Source organism: Protobothrops mucrosquamatus, unplaced genomic scaffold, assembly GCF_001527695.2.
Source record: "Protobothrops mucrosquamatus isolate PMUCROS unplaced genomic scaffold, P.Mucros_1.0 scaffold205, whole genome shotgun sequence".
Taxonomy (NCBI): Eukaryota; Metazoa; Chordata; class Lepidosauria; order Squamata; family Viperidae; genus Protobothrops; species Protobothrops mucrosquamatus.
Window position 1 is genome coordinate 376,600 of NW_015386560.1, and position 24,470 is coordinate 401,069.

Below are 24,470 nucleotides of genomic sequence, written 5' to 3' on the forward strand. Positions count from 1 at the left end.
CCATGAGTTAGCCCAGTATGCAAAACAGGTGTGTAAGTAAGAATGGATGCTGAACAGAGCTGCTGAACGCTCTTTGAGTTGGTTATTCTTCCCACATTAATATTCTAGAGGTTCTGTATTTTTAATACAGTATTTTAATATTAGGTGAGCAACATTCTTGAATTCCTTGACATGTTTCTTTTTTCCTCTGGCAGCTTCGAAGTGGAAAATGGCCCATCTCCAGGTCGCAGCCCCCTGGATTCCCAGGCCAGCCCTGGATTGGTGCTTCACCCCAGCTTTCCGCAGAGCCAAAGGCGTGAGTCCTTCCTGTATCGCTCAGACAGTGACTACGACATGTCGCCAAAGACCATGTCACGCAACTCCTCCATTGCCAGTGAAGCGTAAGTCCCTCTTCTTTATTCAGTGGGATTTCATGGAGAACGTAGAACAATCAGATAAAGGCCTCAGTTCTCTTAAATGCCCAGGGCTGGAAAGCACACGGGTGCCATGGGTGACAGGTGGTTGAAAGCCAGTCATCTTATCACATCCCCTTTCTCAGTGACAAGCTCCCTGAACCAAAGGAAGACCAGGAATCAGCCATAGATTGGGAGGTTATAGGCCTCTTGTGACTCTAGCCCTTCCCTGTGTTAGCTAGCAGTCCTGAGTGGGTGCAGACATGTGGCCTCTTAAGACATAGAGCTGCTTATTTGAGTCTCACTGTGCCTGAACAACTGAATTATGGAGGGCCCTAGTGAATAGTCAGGTGGCCCAGGGCTGAGTTGAAGATGATTCAGTGTTGGGACAAGCAGTTATTGGTAGTCGCAGAGGAACTACGTTTTCTCTTCTGAGCAGAGATAACGCTCTTTGCAAAAAGGTCTGTTCTCAACACTGCAGCCTAATTTTGCAGTCGCAAAGTTCACCAAATTCTGCAACATAAAGTAAAAAAGCTGTTGCCTGCAGCACAATTGAAAAGGGGAGCAAAGCTCACTTTTTGCATGAGTTTTCTTAGCCCTTTCTGTCAGGGATCATCTAGGACCCTTAGATAGTGATGCGGGAATTTAGAAGCAAAATAAAAAAAATGGTGGCTGACCTTCCTTCCTTCCTTCCTTCCTTCCTTCCTTCCTTCCTTCCTTCCTTCCTTCCTTCCTTCCTTCCTTCCTTCCTTCCTTCCTTCCATCCATCCTTCCTATTTATTTTGCTCACTGCTCATTGTATGCGTTTTACAAAGATACCATGAAAAATAGCTGTGTTATATCACCACTCAATTTAACAATATTGTTTTACATAATGTCCACACACACTATCCAAACGCCAAAAAAGAGAGAGGCCCAGATATTTTATTAATCTCATGTAACTTTACATTGCTGCTATATCCCTTGCAACATTTAAGTCCATGAAAGTATGGCAAAAGTATTGAGATGCTTCCATAATAAAGTTACCATACATTCTCCAGATCATTGTTTCTCAGTCTCAGCAACTTTAAGATGTGTGGACTTCAGTTCCCAAAATTTCTCCATCCAGCATGCTAGCTGAGGAAGTTCCAAGAATTACACATTGTACAGTGTATACATTTATACATCTTAATGTTGCTGTGGTTCAGAAACAGTCATCTAGATGCAGTGGGTAGGAAGTGACCTATGTCTAGAATGCAAATTCTGGTTTGGGTAGGGTGGAGCCATTCCTTACCTTCTGAGAAATTGCTTTTGGAATAGCAGGGAGTAGGGCAAAATATTGGAAAAATAGGGGTGACTCCATCCCCTTCTCTGTTAGATATTAAATGAAAGAGTTAGGAAGATACTCTCAGAGTTAAAGGAGGAGGACCGGAACTTTTCTATCCCTGCCAAGTGTAATGGGTCTTTATCTAGGGGGGGGGGAACCAGAAACAGTAAATGAATAGAAAAGAAAAGGGGATAAAATAAGGGGGGGAAATAAAACATCTAAAAGCCTGGGGACTAAAACATATGAAGAATGGCTGCAGGATTTGGGTTTGGCTAATCTAGAGAAAAGAAAGACTGGGGGGACGTGATAGCAGTATTCCAGTATTTGAGGGGCTGCCACCAAGAGGAGGGGGTCAAATTATTCTCCAAAGCACCAGAAGGCAGGACAAAAAACAATGGATGGAAACTAATCAAAAAGAGAAGCAACCTGGCATTAAGCAGAAAGTTCCTAACAGGGAGGACAATTCACCAGTGGAACAGCTTGCCTTCAGAGGTTGTGAGTGCTTCATCACTGGAGGCTTTTAAGAAGAGACTGGACAGCCACCTATCTGAAATGTATAGGGTCTCCTGCTTGAGCAGGAAGCTGGACTAGAAGACCTCTAAGGTCCCTTACAGCTCTATTCTGAAGGATGGATTGATTGACTTGCCCATATGCAAGGAGCTAATAATGCAAAATTACCTTTGCACTCTTATGGACTGTCTGGAATGGAGGTTCAGGAAAGGAAGACCCAAAGTTGCCTTGGGTGGCAGAAAAACTGTTCTGATATTATAGAGATAAGCAAACTGCAACTCACGAGTCTCTCTTTTGTAAGCCTCAGAGCCTCCTTGGCCCAACCTTGCAAGTTATGTGGTCCCAACTACTTTACTGCTCTCAGTACCAGATCCCCTCCCCCCATTTTAGCATAGGCTTTGACCCCCACAGGAACATCTTCACCAGCAAAGTCTTGCTCCTGCCAAAGGCTTTGGAGAGAGAGAATAATAAAGGACACTTGGTGGGTGGATAAATCTAGTTAGCTCTGAAGCAAGTTTTTACAAGGTGCTTCCCTGTGGAACAGATTATTTCAAAATCCTTGATGTGATTCCTCCAGACTTTACTATCAAACAATCTTTTCCTCCGTATTGTGCAAAATGTAGAGAGTTTAAAGGAACACAGCAACTAAGGTTTAAATGATGCACTTCAGGGAAAAAAAGTTAGTAGTGGTATTCAGTATGTAGGCTGGGATTGCTTTAAGGACCATTTTGATTGACTTTTCTTATGGTTTCAAGGCTCAAAAGTGGACTTGTCTGGTTAAGAAAAATGACCTACTGTATAGTATTTCCTCTGAGCATTATTCAAGTCTCCTACCAGGAAAGATGTGTAGCTCAGTTTATGGGAGGTTGTGGGTTTAGTTATTATTTCTTTATTTCTTCCCATCTCTATCCTATTTTTTTCCTATAGAAGTTGATGGCAGTGTGCTTATACTTTTCACTCTCCTCTTCCCATTTTGTCTTCAAAACAATCATGTGGTAAAATAATTGTCTGGTTAAGTGAGGACTTGGGCTTCCTCTGTCCTCATTTAGCTTTAGGTTCTGTTCCCTCCCTCCAAAGTAATACAGATCTGTCATTTTTCTCCTTTACAGGCATGCTGAAGACCTAATAGTGACACCATTTGCCCAGGTATGGCTCAAGCCCCTGAGACAAATCTCCTGGTCACAACTGGGAGGATTCTACTAAAAATCCCACAAAATACTTCTAAGTTGTCTAGAGTTTTTCTTCAGAAGTTTAGCAACCAAGTAGAGAGAAGTCAATGGCCAAGAATATGTTCTTTTTCCATGTATCGGCCTTCCCTCCCTCCTTCTCTTCAAAAGAATCTTCCTTCCTTCCTAGAAGGAATGAGACCTTGTTCAAACTTTGAATCAGCCTTAATTTGTAGTATGCAAACTCTTGTACATTATGGTGGGTTTTGATTGGTCTTGATTATTTTTCTTAATTTCAGAATTGTTCATAAAGCTTACTAGATTACAGTAGATCTTTCATTTCATATTGGACTGTGACTGAATAAGCCACTTTTATTAGAAGCTAACCACATTCCTTAAAACAAACTTCTCAGCAGCGGTATATCTGTAGATGAAAAGAGTTGCAGACCATTACACTGATGGCATCCTTCGTATTTCTATCAGGCACCAATCAGCATGGCCAAGTTTTCTTTTTTCATTGCCTCTATTGATGAAAAATGTACTGAGCCTCAGATCATTTAGAGAAATCTAGAGCTTTTCTCTGTTGGAAGAATGGAAAAGGAAGTTAATTCTTTTTGTGTTACATTAGACCCACTTGGGTCTTGGCCCAAGTCTCCATCTTCCCTTTAAAGCCCCTAATTCTTTAAGTGGAGGAAGACTCCTTCACTTTGATACTTTTTAATTATTATCTAACACTCTTGTTCCATGTACTTTCTACAGGTCCTGGCAAGCTTGAGGAGCGTACGTAATAATTTTTCCATCCTGGCAAATGTTCCTACACCAACATCCAATAAGTAAGTGTCCATCAAAGCTGGGGAGCTAAACTATTGGTGACTTCTTGATCTTTTATGAAGTCATGCTATAGATATCAGGCCTTCAAATCTATTGGATAAGCAGCTTTTAGAGGACCTAGATACTCATGTGCAAAATTTCAGATTCTTCCACATTCCCCAGAATCTGCTGCATTTGATTTGAGCAAATAATACTCAGTTTTCTTGGTCCACATAGCTAATAAAGAGCTACTGGAATGGGAGATTGTATGCATCTTTCATTGCAGTAGCTAAATAAACTCCTCGGGTACAAGGATTGTGTTCCTCTGAATATCAGTTCCTGAAGGGCAAAAAGCCAGTGAGAGTTGGCTGTTGCTTGTCAGGTTTTCTCTAAGCACCTCCAACCTAGGACTGGAAAAAGATGGTTGGACCATCTAGATCCCTGGATAATGCCGACAAGGCTTTTGTTTTAATATTCATATGTGACCTTATCGGAAAGGGGTAGAAGTTGCTTCCCTCCGTATCCAATATAGTACTAAAGTGACTTCTTGCCATTGCTGGATATTTTTAATTTAATGCTTTAATAGACAAGTATTCAAAAATGTATTTCACATGTATTCTTTTAAACACATGGCAACATATGGACTCCAGAAAGCTTTGGAGTCTTTGTTATCCCCAGACAGAATGGATGGTGTTCAAGGATGGCTGGAGTTGCACTCCAGCAACATCTGCTAGTGGACCAGACGTTTCTGGCTGTTTAGTTATTCATGAAAAATAATAGTTTATTATACCTTTTTTTCTGAAATCAGCATAATTGTAACCTTTGCTAGCTAGACAACAGATGTCAACATATTTATGAAATAGAAAAAAATCCTGTAATATTGAGTATGATTGCACTCATTCGTTCCTTTCTTTTCAATTCACTCTCATTTGTCAAACTCCTGTCACTGACTAATCAATGCCAGAGACAGAATTCAGAACTTTAGAACACACGACAAGAATGGAACACAGCTTCATTTGAACGTTCACAATACTATGATACTAGAAGGGGCCGGTCCAAGGAGAAACTCCAGGTCTCTAGATATTGTTGGCCTGTAACACCCATCAGCCTCAGCCAGTATGACCATTATTAGGGTTTTATGAGTCAGAATTCAACAATATCTGATGGGCTCCATTTCTTCTTGACCCTACATAGAGCCTAAATTCTGTGTCAAATGCGTAGCTTGAAACTTCCTATATTTAAAAGTTGAATGCAATTGCTGTTCCTTAGAGGTAAGAGAACCAAGGGAAGAACCTTAATTTCTCAAGGGTTCATAGAAAAGAGGTTGCCCCAGTTCCATGTTTAAAGACTCCTATATTTCCACCTTATAGCAATAATTTCTAGAATACAAACTTGGTGCTGTGGTATATAATATATAATATACTGTCCAGAGTAGCCCTGTGGTGAGATGGGTGGCAAATAAATTTAACAAATAAAAATAAATAATAAATAATCAAGAAAGCAGTCGTTACCTGCAAGCATGTTAAAGGGGTATCTTGTTGAACAGAGTGAGCAGAAGAAGATGCTTTAACTCCTTTTATGTTTTGTGTAGCAAGGCAGATGCTGACCTTTTTCCTATTTTTTGCTCTCTTAGGAGATCTCCCTTGGGCAATCAGCCAGCTGTTTGCAAAGCCACACTCTCAGGTAATGCTATTTTGTTTTCTATGACCAAGAAAATTCTGATTCAGACAAGAGAGCACACACAATCAATCTTGCAGACTGGCATTGGATTTCAGCATGAAAAACCTTAACAAGTACAAAATGTACCTATTGAAATGTATTGAAAATGTCCCAGAAACTTCCACTCTCTGAAAGATTATTGCTTTGGATGGGTCTACATCATCTTCCTCTGGGGAAAAGCAAACACGATTGAATGCATTGCGTACCAATGTGGATCTTACTTCGAGGCAAGTTAAGACAGCTCACTCTGACATCAGGTTTGGAGGAAATAAGAACCTGAGGGCTCTAAGCAAGGGTTCTGCAAAAGTGCTGGTAAAGGACATAGGTTCTTCACAGGAACACCAATCTTGTGTTCAGTTCATTGCTGCTTGTGTAGGAGGGTCTATGGACAGGCTATATCCATATTAATTAGGGAACTCTTCAGAATTCTCTCTCAAGCATGGGAACCTCTTGGCAAGGCCAAGCACACACTCTTATGTACAGCTTCCTTATAGAATAAACTGTGCATCAGTATTCATCCCTCTGGTTTTATACTTTGGATAGCATGCATTTTTAAATGTGACATTCCCTTTTCCTCTGGAGATGTGTCAAAACAGGAAAACTCAACCCAATTTATCTTTCTTTGAGGAAGATTGAAACACTTTGATAGCTCTTCAAGTTCTTGCCTCCACAGGAATCTGTCCTTAAGACTTATGTGTTGTTTAAATCAAAGGGTTTAAATGAAAGGGAACCTTCCCAGTAAAGTAGCATTATCCAGTTATGACATTTGAGGAGTGCCCCACATCCCAAAATTGACCAAAGCCATATGAGAGCTCCTACAACTGTAGAATCCTATAATCAGTGCCACCTTTGAAGATCTGCTGTGGGAAAGACATACTTCAAAAGTGGAGAGAACACTTTGCACTCTAGATGTGGTAGGACTACAATTCCCATCCTTGCTGATCATAGTCCATGCTGATTGGGATGATGAGAGGTAAAATTAAACATCAATAAAGCTACAGCTTGCTCAGCCCCAGTCTGATGAGTGATAATGTGAATGGTGAAATGAAAAAGAGTCAACTTCAGAAAACCTGCATCACCACCTGCCTGATATTAATGCCAGGAGATAACACTGACCACAAATTACTGCTGTCTAGGATGCAGAAAATGCAGGTTTAGAGGGACAACTAGCTTGGTCCTTCACAAGAAATACAGATGTAAATGCAGCAAGTATACAGTATATAATATATGCCGTGTTAAGAAACCTTCAGTTAATTCTTCAATTGCTGGAATTGTGGCAAGATATGTGTGTGTCTGCTTATATCTATATGCAATCATATGAATTGTTAATAGATGCAAATAAGTTGTGATCTGAGCTCTGACCATGTTTGATGCATGTATGATAGTTGAAAAGGGCTACTTTGAATGGATCAGAAACTGATAGGTTGACAATACTGTGCTGTGCTAGAATATGCCAATTTATTGATTGTGGCAACTAATGTGCTTCCGAGATTCATTTTGTTTTTAATTTGTATGTAAATGGAAGCTTTCATCAGGATTATTAAATAGGCCATAGAGAATACTTGCAGTTGACAATTAAAACTGTACGGAAGCTTCTGTGTGGATTTTCAGCGGTCTAGAGATATAATGGGACAGAAGCAGGAAAAGATTTCAGTTCCCTCTGGGTATCATCATCATCATCATCATCATCATCATCATCTCTTCTTCTTCTTCTTCTTCTTCTTCTTCTTCTTCTTCTTCTTCTTCTTCTTCTTCTTCTTCTTCTTCTTCTTCTTCTTCTTCTTCTTCTTCTTCTTCTTCTTCTTCTTCTTCTTCTTCTTCTTCTTCTTCTTCTTCTTCTTCTTCTTCTTCATCTCCTCCTCCTCCTCCTCCTCGCCTTCCTCTTATAGAGAATAAACTGTCCCATAATCTACTCTACCTACAGAAGATGAGCCATGTGTATTGGGAGGGATAGTTTTAGAGGCAAATAAGGGAAAGTTGTCAAACTATATCACACCTCTTAATTATTGTTTTGTCCTTGGTACAATAGAATTCAGTTCTGTTTCTCCTATTTGCCAGGATCCTCTTCTAGTTGCTGCCAATGAAACAGGTCATATATGTGGATTTCAGCATATTTCTCCTGTAAGCACATTTCACCTGCTATAAGCAGGTAGCAGAATGTAACAAGGCTATCCCCAAGATAGTGGGTTTTGGGTTGCAGTTTGGGCACTCGGTCTTTAAAAGGTTCGCCATCACTGCTCTAGTTTATGGCTGGGAAGACGTGCTTGTGGAATCGGAAGTGCCAAAATAACTTGCATCTTGATTAAAGACAGCATGATGTGCCATTTGCTGCTCTGTCTCAGGAAGCAAATTGTTTTGAGCCAATCCTAAAGTCCTGAGTGCAGAAGTTCAATTCCAGTTCCAGATGTATTGTTCTTAAACTAGACATGCACCACCTGTGACTGATTGCAGTGTTTGTATACTGACATGTATTTCAATTGTTACTCACCTTTCCCTGTGTGCTTTTGCAACCTAAAGAAAGTTGCAAAAATAGAAAACCTATCGGGCCCTGGTGAGTTACCTTAGATAATTGGTTGGTCACAGGCATGCTGGATGGCTTTGAGACTATTGTCTTCCTTCCTTCTATTCTAAAATTGATCTTCTGGGCATGATTATCTAGTTAGCTTGAATCATCTCAATGAATATTGATCTTCATATGCTTTTAACTGGGAGACTGAGTGGAAGATTATAGAGGGGGGCATTCACTACTTTCGGAAATGCCTGAAAGATCACTTGAACCTAAACTTTGATTTCTTTTCCCACTTCATCTGCAGAAGAGACATACCAACAACTAGCCAGAGAGACCTTGGAGGAACTAGATTGGTGTCTTGACCAATTAGAGGCCATTCAGACCTATCGCTCTGTCAGTGAGATGGCATCTAACAAGGTAAGGAAGAGTGCTCAGCAGATGCACCATGGCGTCCAGGACAAGGTCAATATTTTACCTGTTATTAGCTCCACCCTAACATCTGTCAACTTTGAAATGTATACAGCCAATATTTGTCTTCTCTATCATAGTTGTATTCTATATATTATAGCATATATTATATATAGCATGCATCATATTTGTGTTACAAAGCCAAAATATTGCAACATGGAATGCCTGCTTACCAATATCGTCCTTTGAAATGTTTCAGCCCCTTTAACTTTATTTTATGCTCTGTTCTCCAGTAATCAGTCACTTTATGTAGTCACATCTTGGAGGGTCGGTTTCCACTCCAAACATTTGCTTACACTCTCAAAATTTCCATAAACTTGTTGATGTTGTGCTTGGATGGTTTATTTTAGCTATGTAAGCTGTGACATGCTCACAGCCTGACCATCAGGAAGATGGGGAAATACAAAAGATATTTGTCTGAAAGTGTAATAGCACTTTCGTCCCCTCACTGTTGTTTCCAAAAACATTTATAGGATCTGATTGTCTTGAATTCAGGAGTTACAGAAGTATAGTGATTTGTTCTTTATCAACTGAAAATGGAGTTCGTGGATAAAAATTCATACTCTTAAGTAAAGTTAATAGGCACTGTTGGTTCATCTACTGGAAATTACCACTATTTTTCAAGAAAATCTTTCCAGATGTCTCTCTGAGGACTTGTAAGATGGTTTAAAGTGGATGAACAGTGGCCACAGAAATGTAAAATTTTAATGATATTGCACATTAATTCATTTTTTAATGAAAGTGAATTAAATAAAGTTATATTTTGTCCTGTCAGCATTCTCTTTTTGGTCATTAGTAAATTGTTCAAGGTCCAAGGACAGCACCCTTTACCTGGAGAAGATTCATAGTCCTAATGTATAAAAGACGTTACTAACCCTGTTGTGAAGTATGTTGTCACTTACTCTGAAGCAATTTGTTTTTCTTCTGGGGGAAAAAAGAACTAGAAGACCATGTTTATTTTGGATTTAGTTTAATCTTGAAGTTAAATAAGTTACCCCAGAAGGTGTTTGCTGCCTTTAACTTGTTACTAGCCTAGTTTAAACAGATTTAAGTGAACTCTTACTGTATTGGCACTCCATCCAGGCAACAGGGATGCCTGCCAGCAAGTCTCAGACAGACCTAACAAATGCAGTAGGATGTTAGCTTTTCTTTATAAATGATAAATTAACATAACTTGGCATTAAATATCCCACTCTGCTGCCAGCCCTTCAGGGTAGAGTAGGTCAGGAAACGGACATCACAAGAAATAGTAGAACATTATCAAGCTATAATAATATATTCTTAAAAGTCTGACAGAGTTTGTCTTTTCCTTCCTCTTATACTAAACAGAATTAAGACAGGCCATTCTTGTGTTTCTTCCTCACCTGCTCTTGTCTTTCTGAGCTAAGCTGATATTTTTATAATAGCTACATAGCTTCTTTGAGATTTTCTCTGTATCCTCTACATCTGTCATTAAATGGTTTCTTTGCTGGGGCATTATTTTTTAAAATATCTGCTTCCCCCTTTTCCAGCTTGGATCTTTCCCAGTATATTGAGATTGAAACTCCAGACTTCTTGTTCATGCTTTTGGGGAATATGGGAATTTGTTAGGAATAAGGCTCATGAATCTTTGGAAAGCTTCTACACAGCTTTCATGCAGTTTTTTTTTTTTTAAAAAAAAACCTTCCCAAAATGCTGTTCCTGTTTCCAACGCTTCCTCCCTACTTGATGTCCAATATCAAAAAGGTATCAAAGAGGCAGTGCAAAACAAGATGTTTACTTTTCAATTATCACCCACATTATTAACACATGGCTCTTCAATCAGAACATTATTTCTGGTATCTTTTTTGTAAATTTGCAGTGTCTGTTATTAAGAAGTTAGATAAAATAGCAATAGCAATAATACTTAGACTTATATACCACTGCACAGTGTTTTACAGCATTCTCTGAGCGGTTTACAGAGTCAGCATATTGCCCCCAACAATCTGGGTCCTCATTTTATCGACCTCAGAAGGCTGAGTCAACCTTGAGCCGGTCAGTATGAAACTCCAGGCAGTGGGCAAAGTTAGCCTTCAATTCTGCATTTTAACCACTGCACCTCTATGGCTCTTATAAAAACCTATAAGATAAAATAAGTTTAATTTCCTGCCTCCCTACACAGATTCATGCCTGTGTTTGAGAGAACCAGCATTTTATTCCTGTTGGCATATTTATGTTGATAAAAAATAAGTATATTAAATAAGTAGAAATTGCTTCATATTAAGCAAGTGAGAAAAAGACATGTGGCCAGGCCAGCCATAGCAATAGGGGAAACAGGTTGGGATGCAAGAAGAATCTGAATAAAATTTTAGGGTAGTGTATCTGGATTTTGTTCTCTTGTGATGTTCCTGGTGTAAGGAGTGCCCTTTGCCCACTTTTGCTCAATGGGAGCAGGCAATCAAGTTACAGATTTGTTGTGTAAAATCCGAATAAGATAGGCATTGGGACGATGGAAGGAGGTGCACCACAATCTGAATCTGCACAATGAGAGAGTAGCATATCCTGTTGAAGGGCGTCATGTCCTACCTCTGTGGTCTCTGATGTTCAGGTTGCCATGTTGCAATCATGGAACTGACGTCAGGATGCAGAAAGGCAGTTGATGGCAGGTGGTTCCTTTTGCTGTCAGCATTGTTTAAATGCAAAAGCTACTTCCTGTTAGCCATGTGGTTCTTTGATGGGCTAGCCGCTAGAAGGGTCCTTGTGGTACATGTGTAATAGGGCAGTAAGTATTTATATGCAGGATACTGAAATGCATCTACTGCACACCAGATGTAACCATCTAGATCAGACATTGGCCCCACTGGGTGCGAAATTCTTTCGACTCTTGTTTTATTGAGTAACACCAGTTGTTTTCAAAGAAAGGACAGCATATAATACTCTTTCCATGCTGCGGCAGTTTCTTCTTGGTTAAAAAAAAGTTATCACTGTATACTTCTGAGAAACAAATTCCAAATCAATAGCTGGTCAGACCAGCTGGTATTCACGGCATAGATATATAGGAAGAATATAACTAAATGCTGACAGCACAGTGCTTAGGTAAATATAATATGTGCGTACTTATTAGGCTGCAATCCTCACTTCTGTGACTTCCTCACATTCATAGTTTGGACAGAGATTCTTAGCTTCTTCCTATGATCTTGTCTTCATTGCTCCAGCATGAAATCATTAGAGTTATGTCTTTCCATGCCAGACCTGGACATAATACTTCTAATGGTTGATCTGGTGGCTCTTGGTCAGAATTGATAAGCAGAGGCATTAGTGCCCTGCAAGAAACCCTTGCCTTTTGCTCAGATCCATGCCATTCCCACTTTGGTTGCAGAGTTGGGGGTGGGAGAGACATGGCTTCTTGCCTTCCGGTCTGTTCATCGCCTTGCTTCCATTCCCAGTTCTGGCAATAAGCAATGCCTGGCTGAGGCAGCTGCCCAGAACATTAAATCTATGTCTGGTGTCCATCCATTTCCTCCTTGGGGCAAGAAGATGGGGGACCTAAGTCACTGTCTGTGGGGGGTTGCGGGGAGGAGGCTAGAGTCCTACAATTGTTCTGACCTCTGGAGGTCCTGAGTTTTAAAATCTGGCTAATTTAGATCCTTGCAGAGCGGCCCTCCCCCTGGCTCTTCTCGCTTCCCCGTGCTGTGCCGTTCATTTGTTCGCCTCCTCCTTCTTTGGTCAGCTCTTGCTTCTGTGTGCCTTTAACCAACTCCTCTCTCCTGCCCCTCCCCTTCCCTCCCTCATTTCCACACCCTTTCTTCTCTCTCTCTCCCTCTCTCCCTCATCACCACCTGACATCATATCCCATCCACCCATTGCTGCAGTGAGAGAAGTGTGCATTCACACTCTCTCTCACACACACATATACACAAGCAGAGAGAGAGAGACAGACACACACACACACACACACACACACACACACGCATGCATGCCAAGCCAGGGAACAAAGCTGCAGCTGAGGCCATACTAGGAGTTACCGTCTCCGTGGTGACCGCTGCCCTCAAACGCACACCAAAGAGATGATGGGGACGTGCCTTTTAGCAATGCAGCGCCTGCCTTGCTAGCTGGATGCATGCCATGTGGTACCCAGAAATGGCTGGGAATCTCCCTCTTCCTCCACCTGGGTGAAACCGTTCTTCCATGCAGTGACTGCCTGCTGCCGTCTTTATTTTTCCTTCTGTCTTTCTGAACTGCCGCTGGATTGTTTCTTCTGAAGATGTGACCGGAGGAGAAGGCGAGGGAGGCACATTGTCCAGACAGTTGAGGAGGATTGTGCTTGCTGATAGCTTTGCACTCTGGGTATTCGCCTCCTTGTCGGCAACATAGCCAGAGACCTGAGGCTTTCAGGTGTGGGCCTATCTGGCATATCTTCTTCAGCCACGGCCCCCTGGTGGGGAGGACCAGAGGAGGCGCAACAGAGATGTGAGAATTCCCGTGCAAGGCAGGTTGGCCAGCAAGAGCCATGCAAGGCCCAAACCTGCATGTGGAAAGAACAGCTTTGAGGAATTAACCCCTGCTTCTCCTGCCAACACCAAGGAAAGGGGACACCACCAATCAGCCACTCGTCCAGAGAGGAGAAATACCACCTTGGTGGGCAACCCAGAGAGTGCTTGCTGCTCACTGGCCAAGAACAGAAGATGCCCTTAGTGGATTTTTTCTGTGAGACCTGTGCAAAACCATGGCTGGTTGGCTGGTGGGACCAGGTAATCTGGATATATCTGGGGTTTGTCTGCTTTGTTTCTGTGGATAGACACAGTTGGGAAGGGAGTATACATGAGCTTTTGGATAGCCAGCCTTTGATCTGATTTCACTGGCTTGGGGAGATAGATCAAGGGGAACCAAGAGGGAGCCTTATATCAGCTGCATACTTAATCTTACTGAGAGGACACGGGACATGTCTAGTGCTGCAAGCATCTCTCTATACGCATGCATCCTGATAAGATCCGACATGGGCACAATCAGTTCAGGGTCCTGCTTGCAACAGTATGTGGGACACTGTGTCAGTCAGGAGAGACTAAAGGAGACCTGTGTCCTTCCTGGCAGCCTACAATGTCAGACTGCCGTGTGCCTTGTCCTGTGGCTAAACAGACAGGCAGCCCTCTGTCTCCAGTACTCCCTGATTTGCAAGCAACAGAGGAGGACCCTCATATAGGGTGCCCTCTGTCAAATACGATCACTATATTTGAGTACTGCTTGGACTAGCATAGGCTGCCTCTGAAACATGGGTTGTAGTGCTGTTTTCTCTGAGCTTGTGGGGAACATGCCAAATAGTGCATGTTTGGGATGTGTTGTTATCTTTGTGGACATACTTGGCTTGAGGCTGCCTTCAATGACTTTGGTTATAGTTTATTGTGATTGATGCAGCCTTTGCAGACTTTACCTAGCCTGAAATAGTGAAGATTTTCGTTGTTGACTGTCAGATGGGATTGTAGAGGTCAGAAAGAGTTTCCGAGTTTGCCCTCTATTTCCTGGGCTTGATTCATTTGTTCCATGTGTGAATTTTAAAAAGAGAGTGGGACCTGATACTTTAGAATAGATGCTTACACTTTGTATTGATTTGGCGAGCATATGCTTATCTGTATAAACTAGATAGCTTTAGGAATGAAACGCTACTGTGATCTTGTAGAGGTCAGTCTCAGTGTGGTGTTTTCGTCTTGGATAAGGGGTGCATGGCTGCCAGTGCCTGCACGTGTGTGTGCTTCAGCAGGCTGTGTGATGTTAAAAGGTTAACAGTGGAATTGTACATATTCATGTGCTATGTTGTCTGTGTTCAGAGCTCAGCTAGAACAGTGTGTCTGCAGGAGAGGGCAGTATGCCAGAAATTTGTGGGTGTGTAATATTGGGCGTGGTGGGGTAGAAATGTTTATTGAGCTCCATTTCTTTAAACTGTGTGTAGGTGTCTGTTCACGGACATTGTTTTTCTATGTTAATAGCAGAAAAACACTCTTTGCAGTAAATTCCTGATCTGACTATTGGAGACTGGAAGTTGATATTTGTCTAGTCCATAGAGTTGGATAAACGGGGGTTTAAAGGCAGTCCTTCAGTCTAGGCTTTGAGTTGGCCTTATATATTTCTGTTTTCCTATTTTTCCTATTTTCCTCTATTCTGTCAATCTGTCTCAAAATGGAAGAAGTTAAAGAAAGAAACAGCATAGGAAAGCTTTGGTGAAACTGTCACTCATGTTACCCGTGCAGAGCAATTGGGCATCAAAGATTTTCTTCCTTAGGCACCTTGTCAATGTCTGCCACCCCCAAGACTGTCTCTCCCAGGATCCCAATCCTTAGGGCACTCCCCTTCCCCCAAAACATCCCATAATAACTCTAATTTTCTCAGATTGAGTGCCAGGTCCAATACCAAAATACTGTGAATAAATATATTGTCTTTTCATTCTGTGATTTGTACCCTGGCTGAAGGACTTCATTTTTCCTTAATTTCTCAGGTTTTAAAAAATATTTTTAAACATCATATCTTATATAGTTGTCAGACATTGAGCAAATCTGGCGGCATTTTCCCAGGCTATCAAGCAGACCTGTTCTGGAGGTGGTAGCAGCTGTGTTAAAGTAGAGCTGAAAATCTCAGAAGTTTTCTGGTGTTCTGGTATTTCTCCCCTCCCCATTCAAATTCCAATGCAGAGATAAAAGATTTCAAAAGGGATTTCCTTTTAACTGCAAAACATTAACAAAAAAGACACATGCATGATTCAGAGCAGGATCTGTGCATCCAGTGACTCATGGGTAGGTGCAGCCTGTGATAACAATATACACTTTAGTCATTAGCCCATTTTCCTTCCTCTTTACCCAACATCACTCAGCATCTCTGCAAGGCTTTGTGCCCCTTTGCTGTTGAACTTAAAATCAGCTTTTTGTCTTCCGGGGGTCCTTCACATGTGCTGGAATTGCAACATACATAATTGTCAGCCAGCAATTATTATTAAAATTATTAGTCTTAGCAGGGCATTATTCCTCTGAATAGCTATCAAAATATTGATCATTGCAGATGAGCAGGAAGTTCCTATGCATTATTCTTTTCCAATCCAGCATTCTTGCGTTCAAGCTGTGGAGAATTTTCAATAGGACTTGACAGAAAAATCTTCCCTTGGATTCTGCCCCCAAGCCCATTTGTGGCATCTTATGCCAGTTACACATTGTGAAACCCAACACCTGAAACAAATCTCTTTCTTGCCATATGGAAAGATTGTGGCTGTGGTGTTCAGCTAAATTAAAATTAAGGCACCAAATTGCTACTCAAGTTGTTTTAAACTTAGGGTTTAAAAAGATACATCTTTATAGATTTTCTAACTACTGAGAGAACAGGGCCAAATGCAACTTTTGAGAGAATGTGTTGAAGAACCTTGGAACACAGTGCAGGAGAAAGCCCTCCCTTGTGTACCACAGAGATGGGCCTTTGATAACAGGGATACCTTCAAAAGAGTCTCCTACAGATATTAAGAATTGTGGATTATAATGAGAAGGTGATGTTTGGACTTTAAAGATCAATTCCAACATCTTAAATTGCATCCAGTAAGCAATTGACAACAGTATAGATCTATTAGCATACAATCCCTGTCCTCTATTTCAGTGTATAGTTTAATTGCCATAGTTTGTACTAGCTTCAGTTTCTGGACATTATATTAGTCAAGGGTTTAGGTTCTAACTGAGATGCAAATACATATTGCTAATTGGACTGGCCCAAGGAGACAGGCAGCTGGGGCACTACACATAATAGTATAGAGGGCCTCTATCACTCACACGTCCTGTGAATCCAATGAGAAATGAGGATCTACTGTTTCAGAGAAAATTCAAGCTCATCCAAAACTGGTTCAACCTTAATCCCCAAGGTTAATTTTTAGTTTACTAACTGCACCTTGACTGAATTTCAGCATGTTCTCTCTTAGCCAGCCTTCAACATTTGATTTGAGAGCTGTAACATAACGGAGAATTTAGCCAATGGAATATTTTTGCCACTATATAAACATCTCACTGTATAAAATATGATATGAACATCATACTGTATAAAAGGCGTTATTGTTAGGTCTCTCTTTCAGTATCATATCAAGGCAACATGCATGACAGTTACCTTCCTAACAATCCTAGTAGGTTGATTAGATTAGAATGAGAGAAATTGATTTTAGATCACTCTGTGTATTTCAAGACTGACCAGGGATTCAACCTATCCCTTCTCAGCTAAGATACAATATCTCAATAACAAGGGTTTCAACAATCCAGACAGTTAAATAATAATTCAGGCTCAACAGTAATTTGAGACTCATATTTTGTTTCTTGTAATCCAGCTCTTTCTTATCTACTAGATCTTTTCTTTTTCTTTGTTTTCTTATCTTTTGGTAATGAAAATAAATCCCTTCACAACAATTGATACCATTTGAATGACTTCTCTGAAGGAAAAGGCTAGCACACTATCCCATGTTATTGTTTACAGTAAAATTTTCTCACTTTCTTTTGTCTAGCTACATGGTAGATGGACACCTGGAAAAATATATTCAGATGCCATGACATGTTTATACTAATGAAAATCAGAATCATGCAGGCAAGGGGAGTAGTTTTTCCTATGACACTCCATGGAAGTTAAAATTGGACTTTGAAAAAGCAGGATAAAGTGAGTATTGGTGCTTTGAGGAAGATTTCTGAGGCTACTACAGATAGCCAAGAAATTAAAAATTGGATTATAGAACAATCAATCTCACTTGAAGAAAGTGACTCTAATTATCACATTTAAGATACAATATACACTGGATACAGCTTATGCACCGAAGACAAATTCCTTGTGTGGCCAATGAAGAATATTGATTGTATTGTCGTATGCCAAGCCCAGCTCCTTGAAATGTCCGTAATACTGGGAATAAGGGACAAAGAAGGATAGTTCAGCATAATTAATAGATTTGGTTATAGTAGAGATGGGTGGCTGCTAAGAGTTCACATTGAACTGATGACACATTGTCAACCCTTCAAAGTAGGCTAGGTCAAGAAACATGCTGTAGAAATTCCAGGAATGCTACTTTATTATTATATAGTAACAATCTTGAAAGACTTGGCCATCCATACCAAGCAAAAACATGGCAGATTTTTTAAGTGTCTTTTTCATGTTTCCTTTTATCTCTGGGCTGTATAATCTCTTGTCCAAGTCCTTCCTTGATGGCTTCCTCATACCTTCCCCAAAGTGAGCTCTATATTTCTTTACCCATATAATCAGTCAAATCTCCTTCCGTCCCCAAAGGGTTGTGGGATGGGAAAAGATATAGAATAAGGTGCTTTTATTATCCAGCCTGCCCACAGTTTCCTGGGGCCATTTGACTTTACCCTCCAAATTCTGTTCCCAGGGTTCAAAGAGAATATTCAGTGACGAATAATTTCTATTTTCAAATTCCTTTTTATGAGACCTACTTTCCAGGTTTGGTCCCATTCTTCTATAATATCTCTAGGTCATGATTTAGTTGATAGCTCTTAAAGTTTCCCTTTTCCCTGTGTATGCTCAGTGCAATGAGTTCTCCTCCTAAACTGGGTTTTCTAAAGAAAATGTTGGCATAATTTGCTTGTGCAGCATCCAGCAAAGGTTTGTGTCTCAGATTGCACTGCCCTCCAGTTTCCACTTAGCCATATGTCCAGATCACAGGACATCTGCCTGTGTTTCATTTACTAAACTCATATGTTGGAGGGAGGTAAAGTACAGGTAATTCTCAACTTACAACAGTTGTTTAGCATTCAAAGTTATAACGGCACTGAAAAAAGTGACTTATGACTGTTTTTCACACTTACAACCACTGCAGCATCCCTGTGGTCACGTGATCAAAATTCAGACGCTGGGCAACTGATTCATATTTATGACAGTTGCAGCATCCCGGGGGTCATGTGACCCTCTTTTGCAACCTTCTGACTAGCAAAGTCAATGGGGAAGCCAGATTCACTTAACAAGCGTGTTACTAACTTAACAACTGCAGAGATTCGCTTAACAACTGTGACAAGAAAGATCATAAAATGCAGCAAAACTCACTTAACAAATATTTCAATTAGCAACATAAATTTTGGGCTCAACTGTGGTCGTAAATTGAGGACTACCTGTACTATCTCTTCCAAAATTAAAAAGGTTACACTGCAATTTTTGAACAGAAAGTATCCCTGATGAATTTTGGCCTTTCATGACTAGGCTACTCCTGATTCTGGATCCTTGACTTTGGCAATTATTCTAATAAAGGAGATGTATTTATTTTCCATAGATAGTCACACGGCAGTTAGTGTCCAGTCATCATTTTGAGACCAAGTGGAACTTCCATAAGGTGAATAGAAAAGGGATTTCTTGCAGATTTATATATCAAACTTATTAACTGCCCATCTCTCTTACAGAAGGGCTCATTGCTAAAACCTGCTTGTTTAGGTATTCTTTTTTTATAGTCCTATGTGATGGGAGTCCCTAAAAAGACAGCGAAATGTTTACAATGTTTACGATAAAATATCAAATTGAACGTATGCATCAGTTGAAGATTCATTTCTCTAATAAAACTTTTCCCAGTTTATTGTTGGGTGTGCCCAATTATAAGTCCCATAAATTACAACCAATATTGCTTATCTTTTTTTCCCCTGACATTGAGAAACAATTATCTGCAGTTTTGCAATTCCTTTTTTAATCTTTCCTAAATGTCCATAACTTCTTTGTTCCTATAAGCCCTTTATTTTTGTTTTTGTTTTTCAAAGTGGGGATGGTGGGGATGTGGGGTAGGATAGGATTTGCCTTTGAATCTTTCCCAGTATTTTGTTGAGCTATTGGCCTTAAGATTTTGAAAATAGTAGTTTAATGCGTCCTAAATCCTTAAAATAAATGGCATTGACAGTCTCTCTTTTGGCCCAGTTCATTCTTTTAGCAGAGACAGATCATAACACTTATCTCGGGCTATATCACTTCAGGCTAAAGTTGCAAGCATATTCAATTCTCAAACAAAAGAAACATTCTTCCTGTGTGTGAGAAAACGTGAATGATTCTTATAATAATCTTTACTATTTTACCACTTGCTCTGATTAATAAATAATTTTGCCCTCACTGTTTCACATTCCATTTCTTACCCATTTCGCTCTTAAAACGTTTTCAGAAGTGTTGTCCTGTAGCCAGATTCCCTTCTTCCTCCATGCAAAAGTCTGTGACCATCTTAAAATAATCTCATTTTGCTGCTTTGTGCCTAACTTTCTGGGTTCTGAGATCATTTCAGTTGTTAACCTATTTCCAAGGCTATTTGATGATATCCACAAATTAAAAAAATACGTCCAGTAATCTTATGCTTCTTGCCTAAAAAAATCAGTTGTTTTTCCAAAGAAAAAAGACTAGGTCAATTTGGGATTTGTTGCTTTAAAAATCTTAGCTGCTGCTAAGACTGTTTTTTTCCTAAATGTTTCTGAACATACTGTTTTTCCATTCAGCATTGACGTTTGCAGGAGTGTGATTCCATTTGTTGTCCTCTTTTACTTTTTTTAAAAAAACCTAAATATTACATTTGCTTTTCATCCCAATTGGCCCACAAATATTTCCAAATATGTCACTATTATTTCTAAGATTTCTCCAGTAAATTCCAGGATTTGCGTAGTAACTCCCAATTCAATGCAAGGGTTACTTTCTCAGACCATTAAGGAAAATGCAATAATGGTTTATCTCTGCAAACTTCATTGACATAAAATAGAATCTTAACAAAAAATACTATTGTGTTTTTCCTGTTCATTTTATTAATGTTTATGCAGTAAAATACTGTTTTTTGGGCCTTCTGTCACAAACTTACTTCTGGAGATCTTTGGATCAAATGCTACATGGCTTTACTAATTTCAGTTGTCTTTCCCAATTATTTCATGACCTTTTCCTATTTATTTTTTTTAATCTGTGTTCTTTCTTTTAGTTTCTTTTTAATGAAATTGCTGTTCTTGTTTTTCTACCAAGATTGAAGCCAGATTGGCATTGGTTGCTTCAGTTTTCTTTCAGTAGTTCTGTGAGTTTAAATGGTTTGCATAAGCCAAGTTGTTCTTTATGAATGGACCATTCAGAAGAAAATATTCTGTCTTGTATACCTAGATAGCTGCATTCTCAAGAGCAGTCTTCCCCAGCCTGAAGTTTCCCTGTTATCATGAAACTACAAGTCTCAGAATTCCCAGCCAGGGTAGCCATTGACAACAACTTGGAAATGTTGTACTACTCTTGGTCATGTATTTGGTCAAAATATTCAAAGGAGACTAGTTTGGGCAGCTTGGAACAATTATCTGGCCAGTTAGCTAGAAATATTTGCTTTTGTTGAGTAGGAAGTTTTAAACCATAATCTTTAGCTTCCTGTTACCATTACGAAGCTGAAGGCTCTGCTAATATGGATAAGTATAACGTGTCTGTGTGTGTGCATGCACAAGACATGGAGCTCTACAGCTGGAATCAGTTGCTTTAGACTGAGCTTTACCAGAGTTCTTTGTGTGAAATCTTACTCACTTAGAAAGGGGAATGATGGAAATGAGGAGGAGGAAGGAAAAAGTGAGATCATTCAGTCTTCTTGCCTTACAATACTCTGCATTGAAAAATACGAAAGGGGAAGGTAATAGACATGGGAGAGCACGAGAGTTGATCCAGTCTAATAGAAATAGCTAACTATAGTGAAGGCAAAAGAAGAATATGCACACTTATCTCAGATTCAGATTGTGACTATATTTGGCATTGTCAGTCTGTGGAATTTTGGGCTATGAGCAACAATTTTCCCAAAGATCAGTAAAAATACATACATGTTGGTCTTTGGATGCAATGTGTTACGTCCAAGAGACATGATCTTGTCATGGAGGGTTTCCCAGATCCTATCCTTTGCTCTGAAGATTAAGGCAGTTGCTAAGGAGATTCTTGTTGCTATGGAGATAGCTATGAGGCATAGCTGATTGGCTGCCGGAGGTGATGCGGTTGCCACTTCGATTATATTCCCCTTTTCCTGGCTGCTGTCTCCCCCCATTACAGTTTCACTTCATTCAGCTTTTGAGAAGTGGATTATGGAAAACAAGCATGAAAGAAGAGGCAGCTAACTTGTCGGGCTGGGGGGGAGCTGAAAAAAAAAAGGAAGAGGTTTGGGACAGGTGAAAAAAGATTGAACTGGTAGGCACAGTATGGAATTGGGCCCCAGCTGAGATGATATAAGTCATGAACTAGTCACTGGTGGTAGTAAGAAGCCTCAAGTAGGTGCTGACTCCAAGAAAATAGAAATTGGAGCAAGAGAACTATATGACCCTAGAATAAGTTTTCCTATTGCCCAATGATAATTCCGACTTGAGCACAAAAAGATACAGTTGTAGTGGAAATCCACTCACACAATTCCCGTGATATCTGTAGTAGTCACTCTTTCCTGAACACAAACCTAATAATAGGCTAAATTATTTCCTACAGTACAGGAGTGTCACTAATGTACTTAATGGGCTACACATAATGGAATGGACCCATACAAAACCATTTCTACACATTGAAAAATAGCATATCATGGAAAAGCCTTAAGCTAGAATTCTCATGGCATTCACATTTTGTTTGTACATTGAATTTTGTTTATTTGCTAGAGGAAAGAATTCCAACAGCTTTGTTTCATATTTGAGAGCATTAGGAAACACTAGAATTTATTTACCTTGTGATCAGTCAAACTATGCATTCAATAAAACAGTAAAACGGTTCCTGTAGTGTCCTCCCATTACCCTTTCATAAAAACAGAGAACCAGTACAACTCTTCTTGTTTCCTGCAGTTTTCTGAGTAGGTGTTACTTTATTATTATTTTTCTTGGGGATTACACAAATAGCACAATGCTTACAATCGTGCCATTTAAAGAAACGTACAGTACAGACATCCGTGGTAATTGCTTCAGAAGATTAGGAAACCAGAACTCTTATTTTGGAGTGCTTTTTGAAATCACAAAGACTTATAGCCAGGGTATGTGCCCAGGTCTGGCACAATCAGCGACAGATATTATCAATTTTATCCTCAAAATGTCTAGCCAACAGAGTGAATGGCTGAGGCTTCCTCTGTGATTGCACACCAGGCCAAGATTTCAGAAGGCCTTGAGCCACTTGCTCAGCAATAGGGAAAAGCCACAACTGGGAAGAAGAAAACATTGCTTCTTCTTACAGCCGTAAGTCATCTTGATAATGAGCTTTTACTCATATTCCTTTAGAAACAATTATATTGCCTGCCCAGATTCCACAGGGTGACTGAACTTCAACAAGAGCACCCACCATCGGGAAATTCTCCAGAGCCTTGTGGAATATGTTGGAATTCTTGGGGAAGACTGCTAACAGTTCCCACACTCCTCAGAGGATAATAGTTGTTATAAGTTTAAACCTCAACAGAAAATGGTCTGACCATGACAAGAAAATATATTTAAAACTTCGAATCATTCTTCCCCTTAGCAATAGGGGGAAAAAATCCATTGTGTAACCTGCCAAATGTCATGGCTGCCATGAAATAGGGTAGCCCCAGCAGCAATATTGAAATTCCTTGGAACACTGTTTCTGGGAATTCTTAACCCCATAGAGGTCCCTTCTTAGCTGGTCAACTCAGAAGCCTAGATGGTACACTAACAGAATCTTAGTCTGTCCTGAGTGCCCTATCTTTGAGATTGGCACTAGAATAGACAGGAAGCCTGGAAAAAAGTAAAATTTGGATAAATGATCACTCTTCTCCCTCCTTGGAAGGCTTTTTGATGCTACAACAAATGGGAGGGGGGCATTTAAAGCAGTTTTTGTGTTGATTTTAAATATACATACTACTTAGAAACAAATATTATGGCAGCTGCTGCTTTTGTATGTTTAGCGTTGCATAATTCAATTGTTGCATTTTATGGTATAATTTCATTGTTCAGACTTGCTAGTTTTCACACAAAAACCAGCAAATAAATATGAACAATAAAAACTATAAGCCACCTCGACCTGGGAAACTTGATTTTGAAAGGTATTCTACAGATCCCATAAAAATAGTGGCATTTTGTGTCAGGGTTAGAATTAGACAATCTTGTTCTGATTTTGCATGAATTTAGCTCTCATGTTGGAGAATCAAAATCATTTGAGATTGGGTATGGCCTTGCTGCACTGAACTCTCCTTTGCCCCCTCATCAAATAACAAGTCAGGAGAGAGCAATATGTGGTAAATATGTGACAGTCTAATTTCAAAAGCCATCTGGAATCAAATGAAACCTTAGGCATCCTGCTGAGTTGATTAGGTGGCTCTGTCCTCCTTTGGGTGAGCTCACTGTGACATGTTGCTTCCAACAAATTGTTCCTGAGGAAGTCTGACTGTGAACTGAAGATTCCCCACCTCTTCCAAGATAGTATGGTAGCATCAGGATATTATTTATTTATTTGTTGAATTTGCCCATCTTGTAACAAACGATTCTGGGTAGCTTCCAGCATTAAAACATAAAAAAAAAAACTAACAAATCAATGTCTTTAAAAGAATAAAAATAAAAATCCCAATCAAGATATAGTTAAAACATGTGGAGGGAGGGAACAGGATGTGGGAGGGGGAGGTGGGATTGCCTCTTAATTCAACAACCACCTGATATTCCACCATTAGTTAATGATGATGTAAAGTTGGC

The 24,470-nt window shown here is 40.0% G+C and overlaps 1 protein-coding gene across 1 annotated transcript in view; it reads left to right on the forward strand.

Moving 5' to 3' along the window:
* The first annotated feature begins 318 nt into the window (after positions 1-318).
* The window catches only part of LOC107285714 (cAMP-specific 3',5'-cyclic phosphodiesterase 4B), a 51,653-nt gene continuing 27,501 nt past the window's right edge, over positions 319-24,470 (forward strand). Inside the window, exons 1-5 of the mRNA XM_029283734.1 lie at positions 319-380; positions 3,318-3,354; positions 4,134-4,207; positions 5,818-5,867; positions 8,717-8,829. Of these exons, the coding sequence (XP_029139567.1) occupies positions 334-380; positions 3,318-3,354; positions 4,134-4,207; positions 5,818-5,867; positions 8,717-8,829 (321 nt within the window). The 5' untranslated portion in view covers positions 319-333. The remainder of the gene's footprint in view (positions 381-3,317; positions 3,355-4,133; positions 4,208-5,817; positions 5,868-8,716; positions 8,830-24,470) is intronic.